Source organism: Fragaria vesca, linkage group LG6 (assembly GCF_000184155.1).
Source record: "Fragaria vesca subsp. vesca linkage group LG6, FraVesHawaii_1.0, whole genome shotgun sequence".
NCBI lineage: Eukaryota > Viridiplantae > Streptophyta > Magnoliopsida > Rosales > Rosaceae > Fragaria > Fragaria vesca.
The window spans coordinates 1636408-1661032 of NC_020496.1; the positions used below are offsets into that span (position 1 = coordinate 1636408).

General features: G+C 40.2%; 4 protein-coding genes across 4 annotated transcripts; 1 reads left to right on the forward strand and 3 right to left on the reverse strand.

Moving 5' to 3' along the window:
• Window positions 1-3391: 3391 nt before the first annotated feature.
• LOC101306058 (protein LUTEIN DEFICIENT 5, chloroplastic-like) lies at window positions 3392-9237 on the reverse strand. Its single transcript, XM_004302087.1, has 17 exons — window positions 9111-9237; window positions 8845-8992; window positions 8354-8570; window positions 8134-8205; window positions 7932-8042; window positions 7640-7831; window positions 7363-7524; window positions 6874-6969; window positions 6699-6800; window positions 6459-6491; window positions 6265-6345; window positions 6076-6158; window positions 5132-5263; window positions 4324-4384; window positions 4102-4167; window positions 3708-3870; window positions 3392-3579 (listed from the first exon to the last, which is right to left on the reverse strand). The coding sequence occupies exons 1-17, from the start codon at window positions 9205-9207 to the stop codon at window positions 3572-3574; spliced, it is 1824 nt and encodes a 607-aa protein (XP_004302135.1). The 5' UTR covers window positions 9208-9237; the 3' UTR covers window positions 3392-3571.
• A 567-nt stretch (window positions 9238-9804) lies between these two features.
• Window positions 9805-11918, reverse strand: LOC101306349 (cytochrome P450 734A1-like). Its single transcript, XM_004302088.1, has 5 exons — window positions 11636-11918; window positions 11329-11555; window positions 10989-11236; window positions 10500-10854; window positions 9805-10404 (listed from the first exon to the last, which is right to left on the reverse strand). Exons 1-5 carry the CDS (start codon window positions 11916-11918, stop codon window positions 9979-9981), a joined length of 1539 nt encoding a protein of 512 aa, XP_004302136.1. The 3' UTR covers window positions 9805-9978.
• A 3751-nt stretch (window positions 11919-15669) lies between these two features.
• On the forward strand, window positions 15670-23102 carry LOC101304404 (U5 small nuclear ribonucleoprotein 200 kDa helicase-like). Its single transcript, XM_004304756.1, has 3 exons — window positions 15670-18591; window positions 19180-19569; window positions 19717-23102. Exons 1-3 carry the CDS (start codon window positions 15670-15672, stop codon window positions 22927-22929), a joined length of 6525 nt encoding a protein of 2174 aa, XP_004304804.1. The 3' UTR covers window positions 22930-23102.
• Window positions 23103-23340: 238 nt separating this feature from the next.
• LOC101306644 (uncharacterized protein At4g13230-like) lies at window positions 23341-24215 on the reverse strand. Its single transcript, XM_004302089.1, has 3 exons — window positions 24095-24215; window positions 23924-23995; window positions 23341-23814 (listed from the first exon to the last, which is right to left on the reverse strand). Exons 1-3 carry the CDS (start codon window positions 24167-24169, stop codon window positions 23557-23559), a joined length of 405 nt encoding a protein of 134 aa, XP_004302137.1. The 5' UTR covers window positions 24170-24215; the 3' UTR covers window positions 23341-23556.
• Window positions 24216-24625: the final 410 nt, after the last annotated feature.

The following is a 24625-nucleotide window of genomic DNA, read 5'->3' on the forward strand; positions in this document are numbered from 1 at the left end:
CTACTCTCTCTCTCTCTCTCTCTCTCTCTCTCTCTCTCTCTCTCTCTCTCTCTCTCTCTCTCTCTCTCTCTCTCTCTCTCTCTCTCTCTCTCTCTCTCTCTCTCTCTCTCATCCTCGACGACACCCATGAAGATGACGACGAGCCGACGCGATCCAACACCACGACGACGATTCGGTGACGCCAGCCGATTTGGCGACTAGCGCCTCCAGATTCGATTTGGCGGCCTTCGATCTCGTTCTGGAACATACGGCGAGCAGCAATTGTTTCTCTCTCTCCGGTAGCGATCCCGATGCAGTTTCGATCCGGAGAGGGTTCGTGCTCAGCTTCTTCACGTTGTGATCATCTGAGATCGGAGATGGTAGTCTTGCCAGAGAGGATTGGGGTCGATGGTGAGGGAGACGAAGTCGTCGAGGCCGTGAACGGCGCATCCGAGGGAGTCGAAGCCTAAGTCGAGGTTGGGCGACGGTGGCAGGGGCAAAATTCTTAACGGAGGTGAATAAGGGTTTGGGCTCGGCGTTGAAGATGGTGGATCGGGAGGGGAAGGAGAAGTTGCATCAGAAGATGGGTTTTGGGTTTTGAAATGTGATGTATGTTATTCATATTTTCTGCTACTGTTGAGATTGGTGCTACTGTTGAAATGTAGCTACTGCAATTTTCTGCTACTGTTATTGTTGAGATATGTTGGAAATGTAATTTTGCTGCTGCTGCTGCTGCTATAATATGTTAGAAGTAGCAGGAAAAAAAAAAAACAGGGACAATAACAGAAGAGTTAAAACATGGGCAGTAGCAGAAAAGTAAAAATGGGGGCAGTAGCATAACGTTTGTAAACAGTCGACAGTAGCAGCTTATTCAGTTCACAGTAGCAGAACGTTTGTAAACGGTCGGTGCAGTAGCAGCAGATTTCCAGTTAGAGGCAGTAACAATAGCAGGGAAGTATGTTTTAATTAAGGATAAAATTGTAAATATGCAATGCCACATGGCAACAATATAACAGTTTGTCCTTATTTGTAAATGTTTGTCCTTATTTGTTTAGTAATATGCTTAATGGATTTTTTTGTCAATTGATATTTGGTTAGTAACTAATACAGGCCCGCTCACCTGCGGGAGAGTTTTCACGGGACAGAAAGGGACGGTTCATCCATGACCGTTAGATCTAAATGAAACTGATCTGAGGGCTGAAAGAAGCTTCATCCCAATTTGTGAGTTCACACCAGATAGCCACCCATCTTCAATCTTCTCTCTCTCTCTCTCGTTGAGAAACCCAGGTGCACAGCAACACCACCACAGCTCCCACGATGAGCAACGACGCCGTATAGATGGTCCTCGGCGACGGTGACGCGGCTGTCAAGGAGGATCGGCAAGGACGCGGGTTTGGCGTCGTGGGAGACGTTGGCGTTGAAGGCTAGGTCGGCGTGAGAAACTTCGATGGCGACGGCGATGCCGTGTTTGGCGGAGAAGGCGCGAGAGGCAGAGTGGACGAATGTGGGGGAGGGGGTTGCGGTGGAGTTGGGCAGGTCGGGTTGGAGAGAGAAAGGGAGTAAGGGTCGAAGAAGAGGAAGGAGAAGTTGGCGTAACGGAAGAGGTAGGAGGCTGGTTGTCGGTGGAGATATCAGACTTGGCGACCAAGGGCATGCTATGAGGCGGAGGGCGGCGTTGCTGGCATCGATGCACCAGAACCATTCTTTTCCAATTTGGTTTTGATTCAAGGGTGTACAAAATTCCATATTCAAGATTTCTGGTTGAATGAAATCCCAGAACCATTCTTTTCCAATTTAAGAACCAAAGATGATTGATTTTCTATTTTAACCTGTGCAAACTGTGGTCTGATTCTTTGGGGTTTCATCATCTTTAATTGGAAGTTTGGAACTGCTCTACATCGCCTGGGTTTCTCAACGAGAGAGAGAAAGGAGAAAAAGGATAGAAAGATGGGTGGTTATTTAGTGTGAACTCACAATTCAGGTGAAGTTTCTTTCAGCCCTCAGATCAACTTCAATTAGATCTAACGGTCATGGATGGGCCGTCCCTTTCTGTCCCGTAAAAACTCTCCCGCAGTTGAGTGGGCCTGGTAATGTAGTTTACCATTTTTTGTTTGGTTCTGTATCAAATCTAATGCAGTAATTGCTCAAAACTGGAGAACATGTTTACAAACTTCAGAACTATCAAATGTAACTAAGTAGCTAGTCCGGCCATAAAGACATAACTGCGAATTGCCTACGATGAGATACTGGGAAAAGAGAACAAGTAGTCTGCATATGAATTTAGCGTGATGAGCAAATACAGGCAATAACTACGTTCTTGATCGATGGTCTATAATTTATAGTAACGCGTAGACTTCTAACAATGGCCATCTGTATAACTAGAATAGCACTTGGTAGGATTAAAAGCAGTAGTGGCAGAATGTGATCCATTCTGCAAATAAGGGACGTCCTTCAAGCGACATGTGAACCTAGCAGGAGAGCATAGATTTGAATAGGAGAACCTCGACCAGGTAACGGACTTGAACTTGTTAACTGCAAGATCAAGCCTGACGAGAATGTCTGCTGCTGCATCATCAGTAATGTTGTTATCTCGCTGCAGTTTGAACGAGTGTCCGAAAAGTCGTGTTTTTTGGTGGTTGGTGAAAGCCGGCAATGCTGGCCATAGCGGCCTTGTCACGGTAGTCTGCGACGAGAAGCGCCTTGTCGTAGTAGACGCGGAAAGGCTTGTAAGGATTTCGAAGGGTAATGTTGAGGTCTAGAGTGTAGTTGTTGAACTCATCATCATCGGTGAGGGAGGCACCAGTTACAGCGATCTTTATGTCACCTGGTCTGGGATTAATCACAAAGTTGACTAGTTGTGACCAAAGTGGCAGCCCTATAATGCACGAAATCAAAAAGATGACCAAGATAGTTATGCCGCAGCAACGCAGCCAGCCATTGGTTTGCCGGTCCGAATCTGTACACATCCCTATATTGTAACACACGTAAATTGGTCATAATTAACATCACAAGAACATGACGTGAACGTTTATTTACTATATACTAACCTCGCTCATCCACGGTAGGATTTTTCTGGTTTCGAACTGTGCGTCCCATACTTGTGGAGCTAATAGAGATTAATTATGAATGATTTACTGTTTGGCACTGCAAGCACCTAGAGGTATATATATGACTATATGAGGGGCATCAACGAGTATGCACCTAGCTTCCTTAACGGAGACTAATTCCTGATCATTATGCAACTTGCAATAGACCTCGCTCAACAATGATTTGATTACCGTTCCATGTTGTAAAAGAAGTACATGGCCAAGTTGTTGTAGCCAAGGTAGTCGATTTTAGTAGGGAAGTACAAAATTCTGTTGAAATGCTTTAGTAGGGAACCAAGAATTTAATAAAGTTCAAAGATCGCAGTATTGTGCTCTCTCAATCCTCTCATCTTAATTATTGATGACTTGAGATAGCTGCAAATACAGTCACTGTTGCACTATACAAAGTTGCATATTTCTTTTGTAGTTTTCGATCCCTTTCCTTTTTGGCAAGACTGCATCTACACACTTTCATCTGGCCATAGCTCTTGGATTTACAGATTACTTTATACACCTGCCATCATCAAACAAACAGCTTATCTCTCTAGTAACATAAGTACATAACTCCCAGCTCATGTCCAAAATATTACATAGCTTTCGAAGTTTTGATACATTAATCAAGAATAAGAAGAAGAAACTCACCTTTTTGACCGACTAAAGAATCCCCTTTCGAAACACCAACAGATGTATCCGCATCAAATGCAGGCACCTCCAATGTTGGCACTATGGGAGGTTTTATTCTTCTTGTGACTGTCATGTTCAACCCTTCTGTAGTGTGAATCGTTGCTCCTGTAGTCATCTTAACCTGCACGGAGAGCCACTCTCGTCAATCGCTATTCTGTAATTACTAGAAAGGCTATCTATTGAAAATTAATAATCCGAGCAATTCGTAGGATCTCTGCTGCATCCTCTGTAGTAACAGAGTTCATCTTCATCTATGTTAAAACCACTGTTGGTGATGGAAATCCCACCAACAACCATTAGCATAAAGAAAAACCACGTAAAATCTTGTTCTAAAAGTTCCAGGGCATATTACCTCAGGAGCACAAAGTGCGATTTGAAAGTTAAATCTTCGAACAAGCATTGTAAGTGCAACCACATTCTGTAATCATCAGAGTAAATGTTACAAATACTCTTCTTTAGTAAAGAAAAAGCTCAGAATACGTAAAATGTCATCTCGAGAAGAGAAGCATGCACACATTTCAGTGATCTTTTGCGACTTATAAAATACAAAAGTTAACCTATCACAAGTTCATACCTCGTATGTGGCAAACATGTCACCTACACATTTCCTTGGTCCTCCACCAAAGGGCAAGTAACTGAAACAATAAAGTCAAGTACACTTGTGATTATTTGTGCAATAGATTAAGAAAGTTATACCAACTATTACAAAAATGCAGTAAAATCCTTTCTCAAAACTGATAGCAGACACGTGTGATCCTAAGTGGCTTATTGACTTACACTCACAGCCCATGTGTACGGGAACTGGTCATATCCAAAAGTGAAAACAAGTGAATTCCATGAATGTGGTTCTTTACATAAGTAATGGATAGGTTTTGTTCGAACTGTAGTTTTATCCGACCATTACATTCATCCAGACATCTACAGTACCAACAGATACGGAATGATGCAAAGGCATACAGAAAAGGCCTACTTCATAAACTACAAGAGATATTAAGAACTTGTGTAGATGTAAAGTTTTCAACTAATTATACAAACTCTGCAGCTTGCTGTTTTCTTTTTCTTTTTCTTGTACGTTCTTCCAGTGTCATCCTTCAAAGTCCATACACCATCAGATATTACGTAGATTTACTTTTCAGTTTTCACATTGGAGTGTAACAAAGTATGCAATGCTAAGCTCGATAGCTTATATGCCTACCACATACTATGCCACCTTCCTAGTTCCTATACTACAACAATATTATTGAGGATGACATCATTCATAACTTCAATAATTATACAGATCAGTTGTAATATCACATAATAAAACTAGTTGTTTAAAGGAAACACCCATACGAGTATTTTGTTACATGAAAATTCGCTACATAATCAGAAAGATGATATACCTGAAGTTTTGGTTCGTCTCATTTGGATTGGGTCCATCTAATGGCCATCTTTCAGGCTTAAACTTATCTGCGTCATCCCATAGTGTTGGACTCCGATGCAAATTCCAGACAGAAATAAAAATATCCTCATTCCTGTAGAATATAATGGTAAGATTTGCATTAGTGTCTTTGCATAACATACTGTGTACGTCCTTTTTACACATTGCATGATTTCCCCAATAAGCAAATGAGTTATACATGGACGAAACTGTTCACATCATAAAATTTAAGGCACTTAAGAAACAAAGACTAAACTATGAGTACCTATTACTTATTCATATGATTGAGGAAGAACCTATTAAATAAAAAAATTGATAGGAAATAATCAAGCTGTCGGACTGGAGAACTAAAATGGTTGACAGGACCTCGTATATCAATACAGAATCAAAATAAACCTTGAAAGGGTGAAAAAAAAAAAAACAAAATCTTAACTCATGCATTGGGAGGAGCAGAGCATGCTGATATTGGAAGTCATTATCTAATCTATTGCCAGAGTTTGGTAAGAGAGGTCAGTGGGTAATCCGTAATCCTATCAACTGAGATAGAACTAAAGTTATTTTGTTACTTCACTATATTAAAACTAAAGTTACTATATAGATAGAACTGCAATTCATGCATGTAAAAAACCATATCTTAGGGATTTCAATGCTAGGGAGCCCCGCTGTGAAAAGTACCAAAGCCACAGACAGTCCAACAAACAGAACATAAAATGCGAAGAATAGGAACTTATTAACGTATTTATCTTTCGAAAAAACATAGTATTGGAAGGCAGTGTGATTAGGTCATTGCTCCAATACACCATACTCCTATACTTCCAATACATAGGGTTGGAAAGAAGCAGATAAGAAGAGACAATATAAATTACGTATATAAATAGCATTGCTGAGAGAATTTATATGCATGACCTTTTTATCGGGTATTCTCCCAGCCTGTCATCCTCAAGAGAGCGACGGATTAACACAGGTGGTTGTGGGTATAGCCTCAAGGACTGCAAAAGGAGGAAAGACCGAAAGATAAACCAAAGGATTAAAACTGATCATAATCTAAATACAAGATTAAATTATTATTCATTCTGATAAATCTGATCAGCTTACTTCGTTGATCACTCGAGTTGCATACTTTAGTTTCTTCATGTCTTCAATGGTTGGGATTCTATCCCCTAGAACAGAGTCAACCTAACAAATAAAGCAATATAAATTTAAATGAAACACCATCACATAGAATCATAATTCCAACTGATTGTCTTGGTACAACAATGGATACATAAATATAGAAAGTTATGGTATACCTCCTCTTGCAGCTTTGACATGACCCTTGGCTCCTGCAAAGTCAAAAAGTGAACTCGTTATAACTTCTAGTTTCAAGGCATGTGTGGTAATTTCTTGGCCTCAAATTTCTAATCTACTTTACACAACGAAACACTTCATTTGGCCTTGCAAGATAATTATGTGCTCAAAGTTTACAAGTTGTAGTTCACCTTAAGTAAAGTCTACTTCTATGTACCAATGAAGAAAAAGGTCCATGTTACCTTCGAAAGAAGATAGAAGGTCCATGTTAAAACTGCAGCTGATGTTTCATGCCCAGCTATAAGCATTGTCATCAAGTCATCACGGAGTTGCTTGCTAGAAACCTATAAAAATTTGTGTAAAAAGTCTAAGATTTGAGCCAGTTATCACCATGTCTGATAAACTGCAGTTACTTACATCATCCCCTGATGCCAAAAGGAAATGGAGAATACTAGGATCTTGTTCATTCATGTACTCCTCATGAAACTGTAGTTCTTCTTCGTCTACCATCCTCTGCAGATGTACAAACAAATAGAAAAATTAAAGCAAAATCTCATCAGCTTAGCAGCCATCTATCATATTGTCAACAGAACAGTCATTTCAATTCGACTTCAAAATTCTAACCAAGAACAAAGCAATTACTTCAAAATAATCAATTGAGTATCCATATACTAATGATTTTTAAGGGATTTGCACCCCTTCAAATAAAACTAGTATGAGTTGCAATAAATGAGTTTCTTATCCAAAATAGTTAGTTGGGACTTGAGAGTGAGTTAAGTTACTGGAATTTAGAAGCCATGTAATACTGCATATGCTTATACATATTGGAAAATATGTCCACAGAAGATAAAGGCAAAAAAACTTGTGGAACACAGCTCTGATTTTTCCCATACTTGATGGCTTTACCTTGCAAATTGCAATCAGATCATCCAACGTAACATTGATTAATTTCAGCGCTTTTGCCACCTTTTTTTGTCGTGGTGAAATGTCTTTCCATATTGGAATCTCCCAGAATGGTATTGGTGCCACACTGCGATCTTCTGCTTCTCTCAAGACAGTGTAAACAGCCTATTCCCGCCATATAGACAGAAATGAGTATGTGAAGTAATTCTGTGAAATGAACTCCCAAAGAAAATCAAAGATGTCACTACTGAAGCTACAAACAAATGAATGACAGAAATACCTCAACTATCCCAGTGTCATTGGTTAATGAATCAAAGTCATAATTAAAAAGTGCCTTGCCAATGATGTCCAGTGTCAAACGAGAGAAAAGTGACTCCATCTCTACATCTTCCCCATCAGATGCAGCAGTGTCGAGCTTTTGGCAAAGCCTCTCTGTAGCTTGTCCAAAGAGGTTAATCATAGCTGTTACATACTACAAATCAAAGCAAGTACTGAAATCAACATAAAGAACGCTCCGTCCATGATGATCAACCAAAGATACTGACAAATAGTTTGTACAAGAGGGTAAGTACCTTCAGATGCAATGCAGGGACAATAGCACGTCGTCGAACACGCCATATTTCACCATCTGCTGGGATGAGTCCTTTACCCATGACAAATTCTAGAATTTCAGCCAAGATTCCCTGTTAAAAAAAAGTAAAAGAATAGCTATCAGTTGAGAGAGAAGATATTAGTTATTTAATGAGAAAGTGAGAGATTAGTTTATTGGCTTACCTTTGAATAAGCCTTTGCATTATCTCTTAATATATGTTTGGCAATGGCAGGATCAGATACAATCAAAAAGGACTGCAAAAAGAATTAACTAACACTTCAGACCAGAAAGAGAATGAATGACTTATATACTTCAACAAAGAAAGTGTCTTTTTGTCATCACAATCCATTAAGTGGAGAGAAATGTTAATATGCTAAAAGTACCATACTACAAACTACCAACCTTTGGTCCAAAGGTCAGCCTGAAAATTCCACCATATGTGAGGTAAAGCTCATATAGGGGAATGAAAAAGGCCTCATTCTGAACAGCACTAACTGATCCTTTCGCCTCTGGAATTTTCAGACGCGGTTGTTGCATGTCTCCCCAATTGAATAAAAAGTCTAGAACCTCCCTAGGAACACCCAACTTCAACAAACCGTTCTTCAATTCAGATGGATAACTAGTCCACGTTCAGAGAAACTCAGAATTATGAATACATCAACTAAAACATTGCAACTATAATAACACAAACCAACAACATTGGCCCTTATATAGCACTAATCATACAACTTTAAGCATACCCACAAGCATTTTCACCACAAAAACACATACCATTACAACATCTTGGAGCTTATACAATTAAAGTTGCTATGATTAAATATTTCTAAAATCCAGTGATTGATTTCCTCAACAAATTGAATCATTATAGCTGAAATTAAATACACAGTTCATACCCAGTTTTGTTCACAGTGAACTCTCCTGAGGCAATTCGAGCAGACAGCTCAGCTCGCTTTTTCTCTTCAGCCAACTGCTCCACACTCTTCACAGAATCAGGCCCTCTTCCATTTGAAGAGCAAGTAATAACTGAGAACCCAATATTTCCTGCAAAACCCAACAAATTGATCAATCAAACCAAACAATCCAAACCAAAAAGAAGCTCAAAGATTGAAACTTTTTCTCATGGTAAATCTCAAAGATTGAAACTTTAGTGAAATCAGACCTCTCTGCTTTGTGGGTCTGAGTAGTCTATTCGTTTGGAGCTTTGTTTGGAATGTTTTGGTGGGGACAAACTGAAACAGAGGAATGGTGGCAGCCATTGATGGATTCAGTTGAGCACTGAGAATTAGTGACCAACTGAAATAGAGAGAGGAAGATGATAATGCAGCAAAGGCCAAATGTGGCGGTTTTCTAGTGCACACAGTAAATGTTTGGGAAAATTTGGAATCTTATTCTAGTGGCCTAGTGCTAGATACCCACCAGTAAAGCCAAATTGCCTCTTTAACTATGTATATAAATTTCGGTTATTCATCACTATATTTTCATGACAAGTTAATGATGTTATCACTACAGTTCGGTTTCTGTATTCCAATTTCTACTTTCGAAACGTGTATTTAAAAGGCACATAGATGATGTTTAGTAGTAAAAGGGTTTGATTTAAATGAATCTATGGTTGTAGTTGTCAGTTTTTTTTGGTCTGAGGTTGTAGTTGTTGTTGATTCCCTCGGATTACAGTTGACCAAGTTAGGCATTGTTGGTTGAACTAAAAACAAAGTTAGGCATCGGTCGGGATGAGGTTCAAGTTCATGTAGAAAACAAAGTTCACATATGTTGATATAGGAAACTAGGAATGTGCTCCTTAATTATTACACGAAAGAAACAAGAACTTCCATTATTTCTACATGAAAGAAACCTTCATAGTTCATACAGAGTACATACATGGGGATAAAAAAAATCTAAGCACAGTTTATTGATTGGTTCTGTTGGTCCATTTAATTTTCTTCTCACAGCAGAAATGAAGCCAGAATCTCGCCCCAAGTGTGATACCATTTGTAATGCGATATGCTGATACGCACTGCTGAGAAAGCTCATCACAACTTCTTCACTAAGAGATTAACTCCCTGCTCAGGCTCAATCACCAACCTTATTGCTGGTTTGTGGCAATACTTGGAAGATAGGGAGACAGAAAATTTAGAGAGAATAAGAGCTACTAGTATTTTGAGCTCAATCATGGCCAAGTTCTGCCCAAGACACACTCTTGGTCCAACCCCAAATGGCATGTACAAGTGTGGAAGCTTACAAGCACCTGTAATTCCATTTGCAAATCTTTCTGGGTTGAACTTGTAGGCATCAGGTCCCCATACTTCAGGGTCAGTGTGCAATGTCAGTACCATAACCCATAGGTTCACACCCTTGGGAACATGTATGCCCGCAAATTTCATGTCCATGAAGGCCTCCCTTGATACCACAGACACCGGTGGATAGAGTCGCAACGATTCATGAATCACCATTGTTAGCTGCAAATACAAACCAAATATTTGTCATTAATTATGTAGAAAAAAAAAAAAGAAAAAAAAGTGTACGGACATACTTAATACCGGTAACACTGTACCTGTTTCATCTTACGGAGCATGTCAGCATCTGGAATCTGGCCACCACAAACTTGAAGAACCTCGGCACGGACGCGTTCTTGCCATTCCTGATTTGAAGCCAACAACATGAGCAACCATGTGGCAGAGACTGCAGTGGTCTCATAACCAGCCAAGTAGATGTTCTTGCAGTTATCAACAATGAACCGATCAGTTTCCGCTTGGCTTAGGTCACTGTTTTGGGTACTCTCAAGAACCATTTGCAACAGGTCCTTCTCATGTACACCTTCCACTCTCTGCTTCACAACTTTGAGTATCAAATTGCGAACCTCTTTTTCTAGTCCCCATGCTTCTCTTCTGTTCTTTGTAGGAAGATGCCTAGAAAACAAATTTTCAGAAGATAATCAATCAATAAGGCTTTGCTACAGTGTTAGGAAATTTTTATGCCCTAAATGCTTAAATGGTAACGATAAGTGACTAATGCTAGGGGAACCACATTACTAGCTACGTACCTCATTCCAGGAATCCCTGTAGCTAAGCATTTCCTAGACATGGCCTCTTGAAGAGCTCTTAGTTTGTGAAAAATTACTTGACCACTGGCAAAGTTGCTTCCAAAACAAGCTCTTGAGATAACATCTCCTGAGAAGCTTCTCATGTCCTCATCAATATTGATATCTGCCACTCCACCCTCTTCATCAATCCTTTTCTTCCATGACTCTTGCAATGTAATCGCAGATTCGGTAATAAGATTTATCATCCCCTACAAATTGAAGAACATATATATGAACCTTAACCTACTCGGTTTTTAAACTTCACTGCTATTAGAGTATTAGTCACTAATATTATACGTACCTTAACCTTGTCCATGTATAATTGTGGAGCAAGAACTTTTCTCTGATGTGCCCAAACAGCCCCATTTGACGTTAGAATGCCTTGGCCAAGCAAAGGGCCTCGCTCTTTGAACTGATAGGTAGGTTTCCCCAAGTCCAAAGATGTGCATGTAGTTATCTCTCTCACAGCTTCAGATTCATTCACGTACAATATTTGTGTGTTGCCAAGGGAGAAGTTGAACACTTTACCTGCACAAACAGAAGTCCTTAAGTACGTACGTGCGTACTGATGAAGTAATTAGTTACTTAATTTCATTACGTATACGTACCGTATTTGCTTCTCCATTCCTCAAAAAAGGGAAAGAGAGTAGCAGCAAGGTTGTGGGAGGTTAGGAGTTGAGTAGTGGTAGCGTCTTGGGTCGGGGACTTCTGAGCCTTCTTGATCTCCTTGATATTTCCGAGTAAGAAGGTAGGAGGCGGTCCAACGATGCCTTGCTTCCTCAGAATTGATCTAAGCTTCTCCGGCTTCGTCACCAGGGCATTGTATAGACAAGCAAACAGACCCAGAAAAGCAAGCAACACAAAGGAGATGAACATCTTTTCAAGCTCCATGTCTATGCTATCTTTGGTATTCCTCTCTATACGTACTCGTAGCTTATTTGATTGAGGTACGTACTAAAAGAATGATCCCCTTGGTAGAATATATAGTGTTAGGGGTCATAGAATCGGTCGGAGTACGTATAGTCCGGCCGTATCTGGATGACCAATATTGGTAATCTATATGTGAATCAGATGTGGTTAGATGGTGACCAATCAAGAAAATCAGCCGGCATTGCTGGAATCCAGACACATAAGGCTAAATAATGAAGTACACTGCATGATTCAATAATCCGTTAATTTTCTTTAATAGTATACAATTATAAGTCACGTACCTATCCATGGTACAATTAGTGATGCTAAACGAGGACGTTTGGTACCAATTAGTCAAGAAGAACTATCAGTGGCCTGGCCGGCGTAGAGTAGAGTGGACAGATTTATGACTGTTTTCTATTATGTACTATCCATATATAGTTCATTGCTTGATTGAAACCAAATTCCATTTGGAGTTTCCCTCGAGTATTACATACGCAGAACACCAGTTTTGACAAACTAATGAATGTTGGAAAAGTGTGGCTTAAATTAAAGCAATTTTGAATCCCACATCAGAAACGTGAAGAGTTATTCTTAGATTATAAGGAATGGTACTATACACACTAATATCGAGGCATTTTGTGTTAAAACCCTATACCCGTTTCGTATCTGGATGGTTAAACTTGGGAAACTTGGGACAATATCGATATTTCTAGACCCGTGTGTGTGGACCCTCAGGGCCCGTCGGCTGCTTCCGCGTAACAACGAAGACCTAGACCAAAAGGAGGAAGACTGACTGACATAGACACTAGGGGCATCATCAAGGCCTTCGTATTCATCACAACGTAAACTTGCTTTGCTAGCTAGTGTGAGGATGCGACATATATATAGTTAGAGGAGTAAGAAACTGAAATTTATATATCTTAATTTGTAATCCTAATTTAAACTTTATAATAGCGGACATGCATAATGCATATTCCAAATTCAAAGTACGTAAAAAATTGATTTATTTTTTACATATGAAATTAACTCAACAATCCAACATATAGTGATTAATCAAAGACGAAAACAACAAACTCCGAAATACCAAAGCCTAGAGCGATAATCTTCACATAGTTCTTTATTTTACTGGTAGTTTAAATTCTAGAATGAAAAGCAAACAGCATGGATTTATTTGATGAGGGAATCAGTATGCCGGTAGCTCCAACACACACACCGATGCATGGTACGTAACTTCTCCGACGACTAACCGATCTCACTTTCCACCATTGCTTGCAGGTGCTGCACACAAAGCATGATAAAATCAATTCACGAAGAAGTGCATTTCCTGCTAATGATCGATCTGTAAATCAATGAGATAAATTGCTTATTGCAACCACATACTGTTGAGTTTCGAAAGGAACACACGCAAATGAGGATCCAAAGGTAATCCCATGGCTTCAAACATGGGATCGTAACATCCGTTTATAATACGCTGCCTGCATGCAATTAGTGTTCATTAGTTTCAAGGTAAGCCCTAAACCTTAAGAGTAGTAAATATACATGGGTTCATCAGCTAATTACTTGGAACTTGAAGCAGCAGGGATGTTAGTGTTCATTTGCATGATAGAGCTCTCCAGTAGTCTTTGGTTTGAACCTTGAGCTTCAGCTGGAGATGAAATCCAACCAGCTTGCTCCAGTAGTAGTCTTTGCTGGCTCGAGCCTTGATCTTCTGTTGCAGAGAACCAATTACCATATTGCTCAGGGTTGGTTGGTTGTGGCATGTAATCCCCATTCCAACTCGGGATTGGTACCTATATGAATGTACAAAATGCATGTTTCATATATCAAAAACAAAAGCCAAACTAATGATTCAGGCAACAACAAAGAGTAGTAGTACGTTATAATAGTACGTACGCTGGAAGATCCAAACGGCATTTGATCATGAGTGATAATTCCTCCATTAGTAATATTTCCATCATTTGGGATTCCAAGCATTCCTTGCTGAAAATGCTTTTAATATATTATTAGAGTTTATGCAAATTATGGAAAATTAAGATAAAGATAGCATATCTAAAAGCTAGATTGATGAGACTCGACAAAGGTGCTATACTTACATCAAGCAGCATCCAATTCCAACATTCAGTTATAATTTAATTAGGTCGATAAGGCTTACATGACTTACATGTTTAAATTTTCATTAACCTCAAATGTCCTTGTCACAAAAATTAGAAAATGTAAGATATGTAAGATAAAATGCTACTTAAGTATAAACAAGGACAAAAGGAGTATGGGTATTGTTTCAAGGCATTAGAGTGGCTACTATGAGTTTTTAAAAACTTTGAAACTATAAGCTCAACGTTGTCAGTTAAACTACCTAACAAACTAGGTCATGACGTACTTACTGGCAGTCCAATTACTTTTGTTAATATTATCACTTCTTCTTTTGTATTTTGCTTAAATGACACTTTTTTCTTCTTTACACAGCAATCAATTGATTTGATTTTGGAGTTAATTGATGTACAAACAGGGAAGAGATTAAGCGAAAGCTTGTTCCCGTTTATTTTGAAAGATCAAACATATATCTTATTTCTTGAATGTTCTTCAAAACAATTTATTGTCCTGTAGGCGAATTATAATATTTCACATTAAACACCACCGTATATGTAATTGACGATCAACTTTATAATCGAGTTACTACGTCCAATCTCATTTTCTAGACACGAAACTTAATTATGTTTAAAACCCTAGCTAACATCCTCTTCAAAGACATAATATGTATATACAATGACTAACCGACAACGATAAAACTACAAGATGTGATTCAAAAGTTAGAAAATAGATTGAAATAAAATACTTATATGAACCCGTCAAGAAGAATAATACATACTTGATCATCACCGGACATATTCACGATCAGAATTGATTCAAATCCACCTCCAGTTCCTTGTTCTGTTGCACTCCTTCAGCCTAATTAACTGCCTGAATTGCTTGTGGATTGTAGAGTAATCATATATGGATCGAGTTAGTGAATAGTAATAATTTTCATTTTAATATTTCCATATTAAACTTTTTCTTTTTCTTTTTTAAATCAGAGGAAAAATTAGGCAAATGCATGTAACTTAGATTTGGAAATTACAAGGTACAATGTGTCATTTGAAATACATATGTGTTTTCCTTGATTAATATCTATATATGAATGAAAAGGTGAATCTTCTATTTCTTTTAGGTGATATGAAAAGGACATTCAAATTCTTACTATAGACATACCATGAGTGTGGAGCTACCATGGATTTTTTATTGATATTTTTCTAAAAAAGAAAAACACTTTACTGGAGCTGCCATATTTAGCATATTTAATTTTTGGATTTGAAATAAAGGTACAATGTACCAATGATGAATTCCATATATTCATATTTCATATTATGTGGCTATTGTTAAACACAAACCAGCGAGATTCCGAATCATTCTTTTACCGATACGATCCAAACTTAATTGTAGATTAAAAAAAAGGCCCACATGCATATCACCGTGGGCCTGTGGACCCAATTCCAAATCAAATAAGGAGGGAGAGTCATGAAAACCTATATATACGTCGCTTTGGTTAACCTTGATCAGAATCCACAGAGCTCTTCAACCCAGACGACGACGTTTCAAGAGAAGGTACATTCTGGTCTTTCGTCTCCCAATTAGTCTATCGGAATCATAATCCTAAGTTTTCGTTATCGTTTTTAGGGTTTTCGAGTTTCCGATAATGACGTCACATCCCAACTTGGGCGGCGGTGCGGAGGCGCACGCCCGGAACAGGCAGTACGAGTACACGTCCAACTCCAGCCTGGTGGTGACCACCGGCTCTCGATCAAGTGACACGCACGAGCCCACCGGCGAGCCGGAGTCGCTGCGGGGGAGGGTAGACCCTAAGAGCTTCGGCGATAGGGTTTGCAGGGGAAGACCGGAGGGTGAGATTGGGAAGAAGCGCGACGGTGATGGTGGAGGTGGATCAATTCGCCGGAAACGGCGTCGTGTTGAGGAGGAGAAGAGTGTGCTTAGTGAGACGGAGGAAGGTGTGTATCGGCCTAAGACGAGGGAGACGCAGGCGGCGTATGAGGCGTTGCTCGGTGTGATTCAGCAGCAGCTGGGGGGCCAGCCGCCGAGTGTAGTCTGCGGCGCGGCCGATGAGGTTTTGGCTGTGTTGAAGAATGAGAAGTTGAGGAATTCCGAGAAGAAATCGGAGATTGAGAAGCTGTTGGATGCTGTATCGGATTCGGTGTTTGATGGTTTTGTGAGGATTGGGGCTCGGATTACTGATTACGAAGATGGGAGTGATGGTGGTGTGGCGAATGGGGATGAATGGCTTGATGATTTGGGGGTTTCGGTTGAGTTTGAAGAGAATGAGGACAATGAGGAGGGGAGTGCTTTTGATTTGGTGCAGGATGATGATGAGGAAGAGGAAGAGGAGGATGGTGATTTGGGGGAAAGAGCCGGGTCCGGGGCAATGCAATTCGGTGGGGGGATTGATGATGTCGAAATGCAGGAAGCGAATGAAGGTGTGAGGCTTAATGTGCAGGACATTGATGCTTATTGGCTTCAGAGGAAGATTTCGGAAGCTTTTTATAAGCAGATTGATGCAGAGCAGTGCCAGAAGCTTGCTGAGGAGGTTCTTGGGATACTACCCCAAGATAATGATATGGATGTTGAAAATAAGCTAGTGCAATGCCTAGATTATAAGAATTTCAACCTGATCAAGTTTCTGTTGCTAAACCGGTTCAAGATTTTCTGGTGCACCCGTTTGGCACGAGCTGAAGATGTGGATGAGAGGAAGAGAATCGAGGAGGAGATGTTGCATGTGGGGCTGGCATCGATTGTTGACCAGTTGCATGCCACAAGGGCTGGTGCAAAGGAGAGGCAACAGAATTTGGAGAGGGGTATTAGAGAAGAGGCTCGGAAGTTGAAGAACAGTGGTGGAGATGGGGACATGGCTAGGAGGGGACATGTTGGTGAAGATGGTTATAATGATCGGTGGAATAATCAGTCTCAGCTGCTTGATCTTGAAAGCCTTGTCCGTAGACATTTGGAACCGAAGAGTTGCCTGGTTCCGGATGGATCTTCCAGATTTCATTCAAGAAAGGGAGTTGAAGAAGTTCATGTGCCGGCATTGAAGCCTAAACCGTTTGGTGCTGATGAGAAACTTGTAAAAATATGTGATATGCCAGAATGGGCTCGATCAGCATTCAAAGGAATGACTCAGTTGAACAGGGTACAGAGTAAACTTTATGAGACTGCTTTTCAGAAAGCAGACAATATTCTCTTATGTGCTCCTACTGGGGCAGGGAAAACTAATGTAGCTGTTCTCACTATCCTCCAGCAGTTGGCACTTAACATGAATGAAGATGGTTCAATTAACCACAATGCTTATAAGATTGTATATGTTGCTCCTATGAAAGCTCTTGTTGCTGAAGTTGTTGGCAACTTATCTAGTCGTTTGCAAGAGTATGGTGTCACGGTGAGGGAGCTAAGTGGTGACCAGACACTGACTCGCCATCAAATTGAAGAGACTCAAATCATTGTCACCACTCCTGAGAAGTGGGATATCATTACCAGAAAGTCAGGAGATCGTACTTACACAGAACTCGTGAAGCTTCTAATCATTGATGAAATTCATCTTCTCCATGACAATAGAGGTCCTGTTCTTGAAAGCATCGTTGCTAGAACTCTGAGGCAGATGAAGACCACTAGTGATCATATTCGGTTGGTGGGATTATCTGCCACACTCCCTAACTATGAAGATGTAGCCAAGTTTCTACGTGTTGATTTTGATAAGGGCCTGTTTCATTTTGACAATAGTTACAGGCCTGTCCCTCTTTCTCAACAGTACGTTGGAATCACAATAAAGAAGCCATTGCAGAGGTTTCAATTGATGAATGAAATCTGCTATGAGAAGGTGATGGCTGTAGCTGGAAAACACCAAGTTCTTATATTTGTCCACTCCAGGGCAGAAACAGCCAAGACTGCTCGTGCTTTACGAGATACTGCACTTGCTAATGACACCCTTGGTAAGTTTTTGAAAGAAGACAGTGCAAGCAGGGAAATTCTTCACACTCATACTGACTTGGTCCAAAGCAATCATCTCAAAGATCTTTTACCATATGGTTTTGCTATTCACCATGCTGGGTTGAATAGAGCTGACCGCCAGCTGGTTGAGGATCTCTTTGCTGATGGGCATGTTCAAGTTCTGGTCTCAACTGCAACACTTGCTTGGGGTGTGAATCTGCCAGCTCATACTGTTATAATCAAAGGGACCCAGATTTATGATTCAGAAAAGGGAGCATGGACTGAACTAAGTCCTCTTGATGTTATGCAGATGTTGGGTCGTGCAGGAAGACCTCAGTATGATTCATATGGAGAAGGGATAATCATTACAGGGCACACTGAACTGCGGTACTATCTTTCTATGATGAACCAACAATTTCTTATTGAAAGTCAATTTGTGTCCAGATTGGCAGATCAGTTGAATGCTGAAATTGTTCTTGGAACTGTTCAAAATGCTCAAGAAGCTTGTGATTGGTTGGGATACACTTACCTGTACATTCGCATGTCAAAGAATCCCATGCTCTATGGTCTGGAAGCTAATGTTCTCACCAGAGATCCTAACCTGGAGGAGAGGCGAGCTGATCTTGTAAGCATAACTACATTAATATTTTACTTTCTTACTATCTTAAATAGATTTGTTTGCTTGTCATTTGATTGTTGTAGCCATATTAGTTATCCTTTAATTACTAGGACAATGAAAATGGGTTGATTATGCACAGGGGGTCACTGATAGACAAAGCATTAGGTGTCTTGGTATTGGCAAAACAAGTATTAGGAATTCGTTGTGCACCAACAGGTGCATGTCAATCCCATGGGTTTACTATGCACAGGGGGATCACTGATAGACTAAGAAACATTAGGAGGCTAGGTATGTTAAATAATGATATTAGGAGTTTGTTATGAACCATTTTAGTAGATAGCATTTGCGTCCATACGGGTTCACCATTTCAATGATGTTCAGTCCTTCATATACTTTTGCTTCTTAAATGTTTACTCGTGATGATATTCTCAATTTAATATTAATAGAAGTTTATTGATTTATGGTCTTGCTGGTTTGTATCTGGTGATTCTGGCCACTGTTAATTATTCTAGATGTATGACATTTGCAGTAATTGTTTTTCTTGTGTTTTGTATCTCTTATGGATTCTCATGTAGTTAATTTTTACTTTCACAGATCCATTCTGCTGCAACCATCTTGGAGAAGAACAATTTGATCAAGTATGATAGAAGAAGTGGATATTTCCAGTCCACGGACTTGGGTCGCATTGCTAGCCATTACTATATAACTCATGGGACAATATCGACATATAATGAGCATTTGAAGCCAACTATGAGGGATATTGAGCTTTATCAATTGTTCTCACTCAGTGAAGAATTTAAGTATGTCACTGTGCGGCAGGATGAAAAGATGGAACTAGTAAAACTATTGGAACGTGTTCCCATTCCGGTCAAGGAGAGCTTGGAAGATCCCAGTTGCAAGATTAACGTTCTGCTGCAAGCATATATTTCACAGCTGAAGTTTGAAGGGTTCTCATTGACTCAGGATATGGTTTACATTACACAGGTTAGTAATCTTTGTCTTTGCCCTTTTTCCTTTCTGTGTTAGTTTTGAGTTGCTATTAGTTTAGCATATTTTTACACTTTACTTCAATTGGATTTGTTTGCTTTTCTTAGTTTTTATTCATTTGTCTCTTTGATTTCTCTTGGTCAGAGTGCTGGGCGTCTTGTACGGGCTCTTTTCGAGGTCGCTTTGAAACGAGGATGGGCTCAACTTGCAGACAAGACTTTGAACTTGTGTAAAATGGTTAGCAAGAGGATGTGGAGTGTCCAAATACCACTTCACCAGTTCCATGGAATAACAAAAGATATTTTGGTGAAGTTGGAGAAGAAGAATTTGGCCTGGGAAAGGTATTATGACCTCTCTTCACAGGAGCTAGGGGAGCTTATAAAGATGCCAAAGATGGGTAGAACACTTCATAAGTTCATCCACCAGTTCCCCAAATTAAACCTTGCAGCACATGTGCAGCCAATTACTCGAACTGTATTGAGGGTTGAGCTTACTATAACCCCTGACTTTCAATGGGAGGACAAAGTTCATGGCTACGTGGAGCCATTTTGGGTACTCGTGGAGGATAATGATGGGGAACATATTCTTCATCATGAATATTTTTTGCTGAAGAAGCAGTGTATTGATGAGGATCATACTTTGAACTTCACTGTTCAAATTTACGAACCCCTCCCACCTCATTACTTCATTCGAGTTGTATCTGATAGGTGGCTTGGGTCGCAGACTGTTTTACCTGTTTCTTTCAGATACCTCATCTTACCTGAAAAGTATCCTCCACCAACGGAGTTATTGGACCTGCAACCACTTCCTGTGACCGCATTAAGGAATCCGCTCTATGAATCTTTGTATCAAGATTTCAAGCAGTTTAATCCTGTCCAGACTCAGGTCTTCAATGTTTTGTATAATTCTGATGACAATGCCTTGGTTGCTGCACCGACAGGGAGTGGGAAGACCATATGCGCGGAGTTTGCGGTATTGAGGAATCATCAAAAGGCCTCTGAAAGTGGCATGCGCGTTGTGTATATTGCCCCTGTTGAAGGTCTTGCCAAGGAAAGGCACACTGACTGGAAGAAGAAGTTTGGGCCAAAAGGTCTTAATCTGCTTGTTGTTGAGTTAACAGGGGAAACAGCCACAGATTTAAAGCTACTTGAAAAAGGTCAGATTATAATCAGTACTCCAGAGAAATGGGACGCTTTATCTCGGCGATGGAAACAGAGGTCGCATGTTCAACAAGTTAGTCTTCTTATTATAGATGAACTACACTTGATTGGTGGTCAGGGTGGTCACACATTGGAGGCAATAGTCTCTAGGATGAGATGCATGGCAAGTGAACTTGAGAACAAGATTCGTATTGTAGCGCTGTCAAGTTCGCTTGCAAATGCCAACGATCTTGGAGGATGGATAGGAGCTACCTCTCATGGCCTTTTCAATTTTCCTCCCGGTGTGCGCCCAGTGCCAGAAATACACATTCAGGGGGTTGATATAGCTAATTATGAAGCAAGAATGCAAGCTATGACAAAACCAACATACACTGCAATTGTTCAACATGCCAAGAATGGAAAACCGGCTCTTGTGTATGTTCCTACAAGGAAACATGTCCAACAAACAGCTCAGGATCTGGTAAATTACTCGAATGCAGAAAGTGGTGGGAACACCTCATTTCTGTTGCGGTCTCTAAACGAGATAGAGCCTTTCCTTGAGAAGATTAGCAGTGATAAGTTGCGAGACTCTTTGCGGCATGGAGTGGGATTCTTGCACGAGGGGCTAACCACTGACGATCAAGAGATTGTGTCATTACTTTTTGAAGCTGAGTATATTCAATCGTGTGTCATGAGCAGTTCATTGTGTTGGGGAGTGCCATTGTCAGCACATTTGGTGGTTGTGATGGGAACTCAATATTTTGATGGCCGGGAAAATCTTCACACTGATTACCCAGTTCCTGATCTCCTACAGATGATTGGTCATGCCTGTCGCCCAAAGAAAGACAATTCTGGAAAATGTGTCATCCTCTGCCATGCTCCGCGTAAAGAATACTACAAAAAGTTCTTATACGAAGCATTGCCTGTTGAAAGCCATTTGCACCATTACCTGCATGACAATATAAATGCAGAAGTTGTAGCTCAAGTAATCGGAAACCATGAAGGGGCTCTCAATTACCTTACATGGACTTTTTTCTACAGGAGACTCGCACAAAATCCCAACTATTATAATCTTCAGGGAGTTACACATGCGCATATTTCTGAGTACCTTTCAGAGCTTGTTGAGAATACACTGAGTGACCTGGAAACAAGCAAGTGTGTTGCTATCGAGGACGGGGATGTTTCTGCCTTGAATCTTGGGATAATAGCTTCATATTATTATATCAGCTATTCTACAATGGAGCGTTTCAGTTCTTCCTTAACTTCAACAACGAAGATGAAGGGTCTTCTTGAGATTCTAGCTCATGCTTCAGAGTATTCACAGCTTTCTGTACAACCTGGAGAGGAAGAGGTGATTCGAAGGTTGATTAACCAGCAGAGATTTTCCTTTGAGAATCCTAACTGCGCAGATCCTCATGTCAAAGCAAATGCTCTTCTTCAGGCTCATTTTGCAAGGCATCGTGTGCTGGGGAACCTATTAATGGACCAGCGTGAGGTTCTCCTTTCTGCAAGTAGGTTGCTTCACGCAATGGTTGATGTCATTGCCAGCAATGGATGGCTAAACCTTTCTCTTTTAGCAATGGAAGTCAGCCAGATGATCACTCAGGGGATGTGGGATCGTGACTCGACACTTCTACAGCTTCCTCACTTCACAAGTGAGCTGGCAAAGAGATGCCAAGAGTTTCCTGGGAAGAATATAGAGAGGGTATCTTATTTGGTAGACATGGAGTTTGATGAGAGGCGAGAACTACTTCAGGAGCTACTCCAGATGTCAGATATACAACTGGAGGATATTGAGCAATTTTGCAAACGATTTCCCAGCATTGATATGACATTTAAGGTGATGGAGAGCGAGAATGTAAGAGCTGGGGAGGAAATCACTTTGCAAGTTGATATGGACCGTGAACAGGTTGGTCCTGTTGATGCACAGGTTGGTCCTGTTGATGCACCGAGGTATCCCAGGACAAAAGAAGAGGGGTGGTGGCTAGTAGTGGGAGATACCAAGACTAACTCACTGCTTGCCATCAAGAAAGTTCTGCCGCTACTAAAGAAGGCAAAGATCCAGCTTAGATTTTCGGCTCCTGCAGAAGCTGGAAAGAAGACATATACGCTGTATTTCATGTGTGATTCATATTTGGGGTGTGATGAAGAACATAACTTCACTGTTGATGTTAAAGAAGCAGCAAACCTTGGTGAAGACATTGAGATGGGAGAATGAAAACTATTTTAGCTTCTGTGAGTATTTGCCTATGGTTTTGAGAAACACCTTGATTCCTAGGTTCATACCAATGATTGAACACTAATAATTTTTCAGGGGATGTTTTGGTGAATATTTGCAGTTTTTGTTAATGCAATTCTAGTCATATATAAATCTCTTGCATGGTTTGCTTGAAAATATGTGATAATATAAGTCTCCTGTAATGCTGCTGATGATTACTTGCTTTGTAACTTTTGTTGCTCAGGTCGTGTAAGTTTTCAGCTGCTCTGTCTCTTTGATTTCTTGTGCAGTTTTTATTTTTATTTTTTGGTCTGAATCTTGTGCAGAGTCTTTGTACTCTTTTTTTGCTTCTGATCATGAAACTAAACACTCAAATTTATTTTCAGCAATTAAATTGTAACTTTTTTTTTAAAACAGATTTGAAGCAAGGATTTATTGACACTCTGTTTCCTAGCCTTTTACATCTGATGCATCATAAACATGAAAAAGAACTAATCACTTTCTCTTAGAGAAAGGAACCATTGTTTTAGATCCCAACAGTGGATATAGGTAGAGTAATAGATATAACAAAACTTTCAGGTACAAAGGTTGATCGATGCACAGGAGGAGAACTGACGATGAAGGTGGTTAATTGATAGGACCCTTGGTGTTCATGCTCTTCTTGACCTGCTCTGCATTTTCTTTAACGAACTCCTTTGATTCTTGTGCCTTTCCCATGACACACTCCTTTCCTTCTTTTGCCTTCCCCATGACGTTATCGGCCGCCTTCTGGGCAGTGTCCTTAGCTGTGCCCCAAGCATCCTGCACTGTCTGCTTTGCTTTCTCACTCACATTTTGTGCCGTTGCGGAGATCTTTCCAGCCACATCATCGGCCTGATTTGCCACCTGCATTCATTCATCCACACTCTTATCACACACACAATATACAAGCAATGATAACATCGATATGTAACTCTTAAAGAAAATATGGATATGTCTATGGTTAAAGGATTACCTGTTCACCAGTATTCCTAGCTTCATTTGCTCCTTGTTGTAGTGCGTCTCTTCCTCCATGCTGTGAACCTCCCTGTGATATACACATTTACCAAACCAAACATTATATCCTCTCTAACTTGATAGGATTCAGATCAAAACCAACAAATGCAACTATTAACATAAATTTTACTTGAAACCGTCTCGAAAAAATCCTAGAAGTTGGTGTCCTTGCAATTGCTCCAAGTTTGGTGGTGAGGCTTGCCATTGTTATAGCTACTTGTCTTTGGGTCCTTTTTCCTGGTATGGTTTTGTAGTGAAAGAGGTTTTTGCAAGAAGCTGAATATATAACGAAACCAGAGAGGCTCAAATAGCTTTGTGCATGGAGAGTATTTCCCGCTGATGATTGGTGAGAAAACTGTGTTTAACTATGGCCAATAAGACCCAGTATTCTAGGACAGCAATGTTATATTAGCAATATATAGGATTAATCTCGATTAATTTTCTTGCCACCAACCAAAAGATAATGGTTATTCCACTCACGTACGAAGATAAAACTGTTACCAAATGGTAAGCAAAAGCAAAAATATTCTAACTTGGGAGTTGGGACTGTAATTTGGGGACGTTATTATGTTGTACGCATGCTTCGGACCATGAAAATGTCAGGTAGCTAAGGATGAACTTAAGTATGGAAATCCTGAGATCGGGTTCCATGCCTCCATTA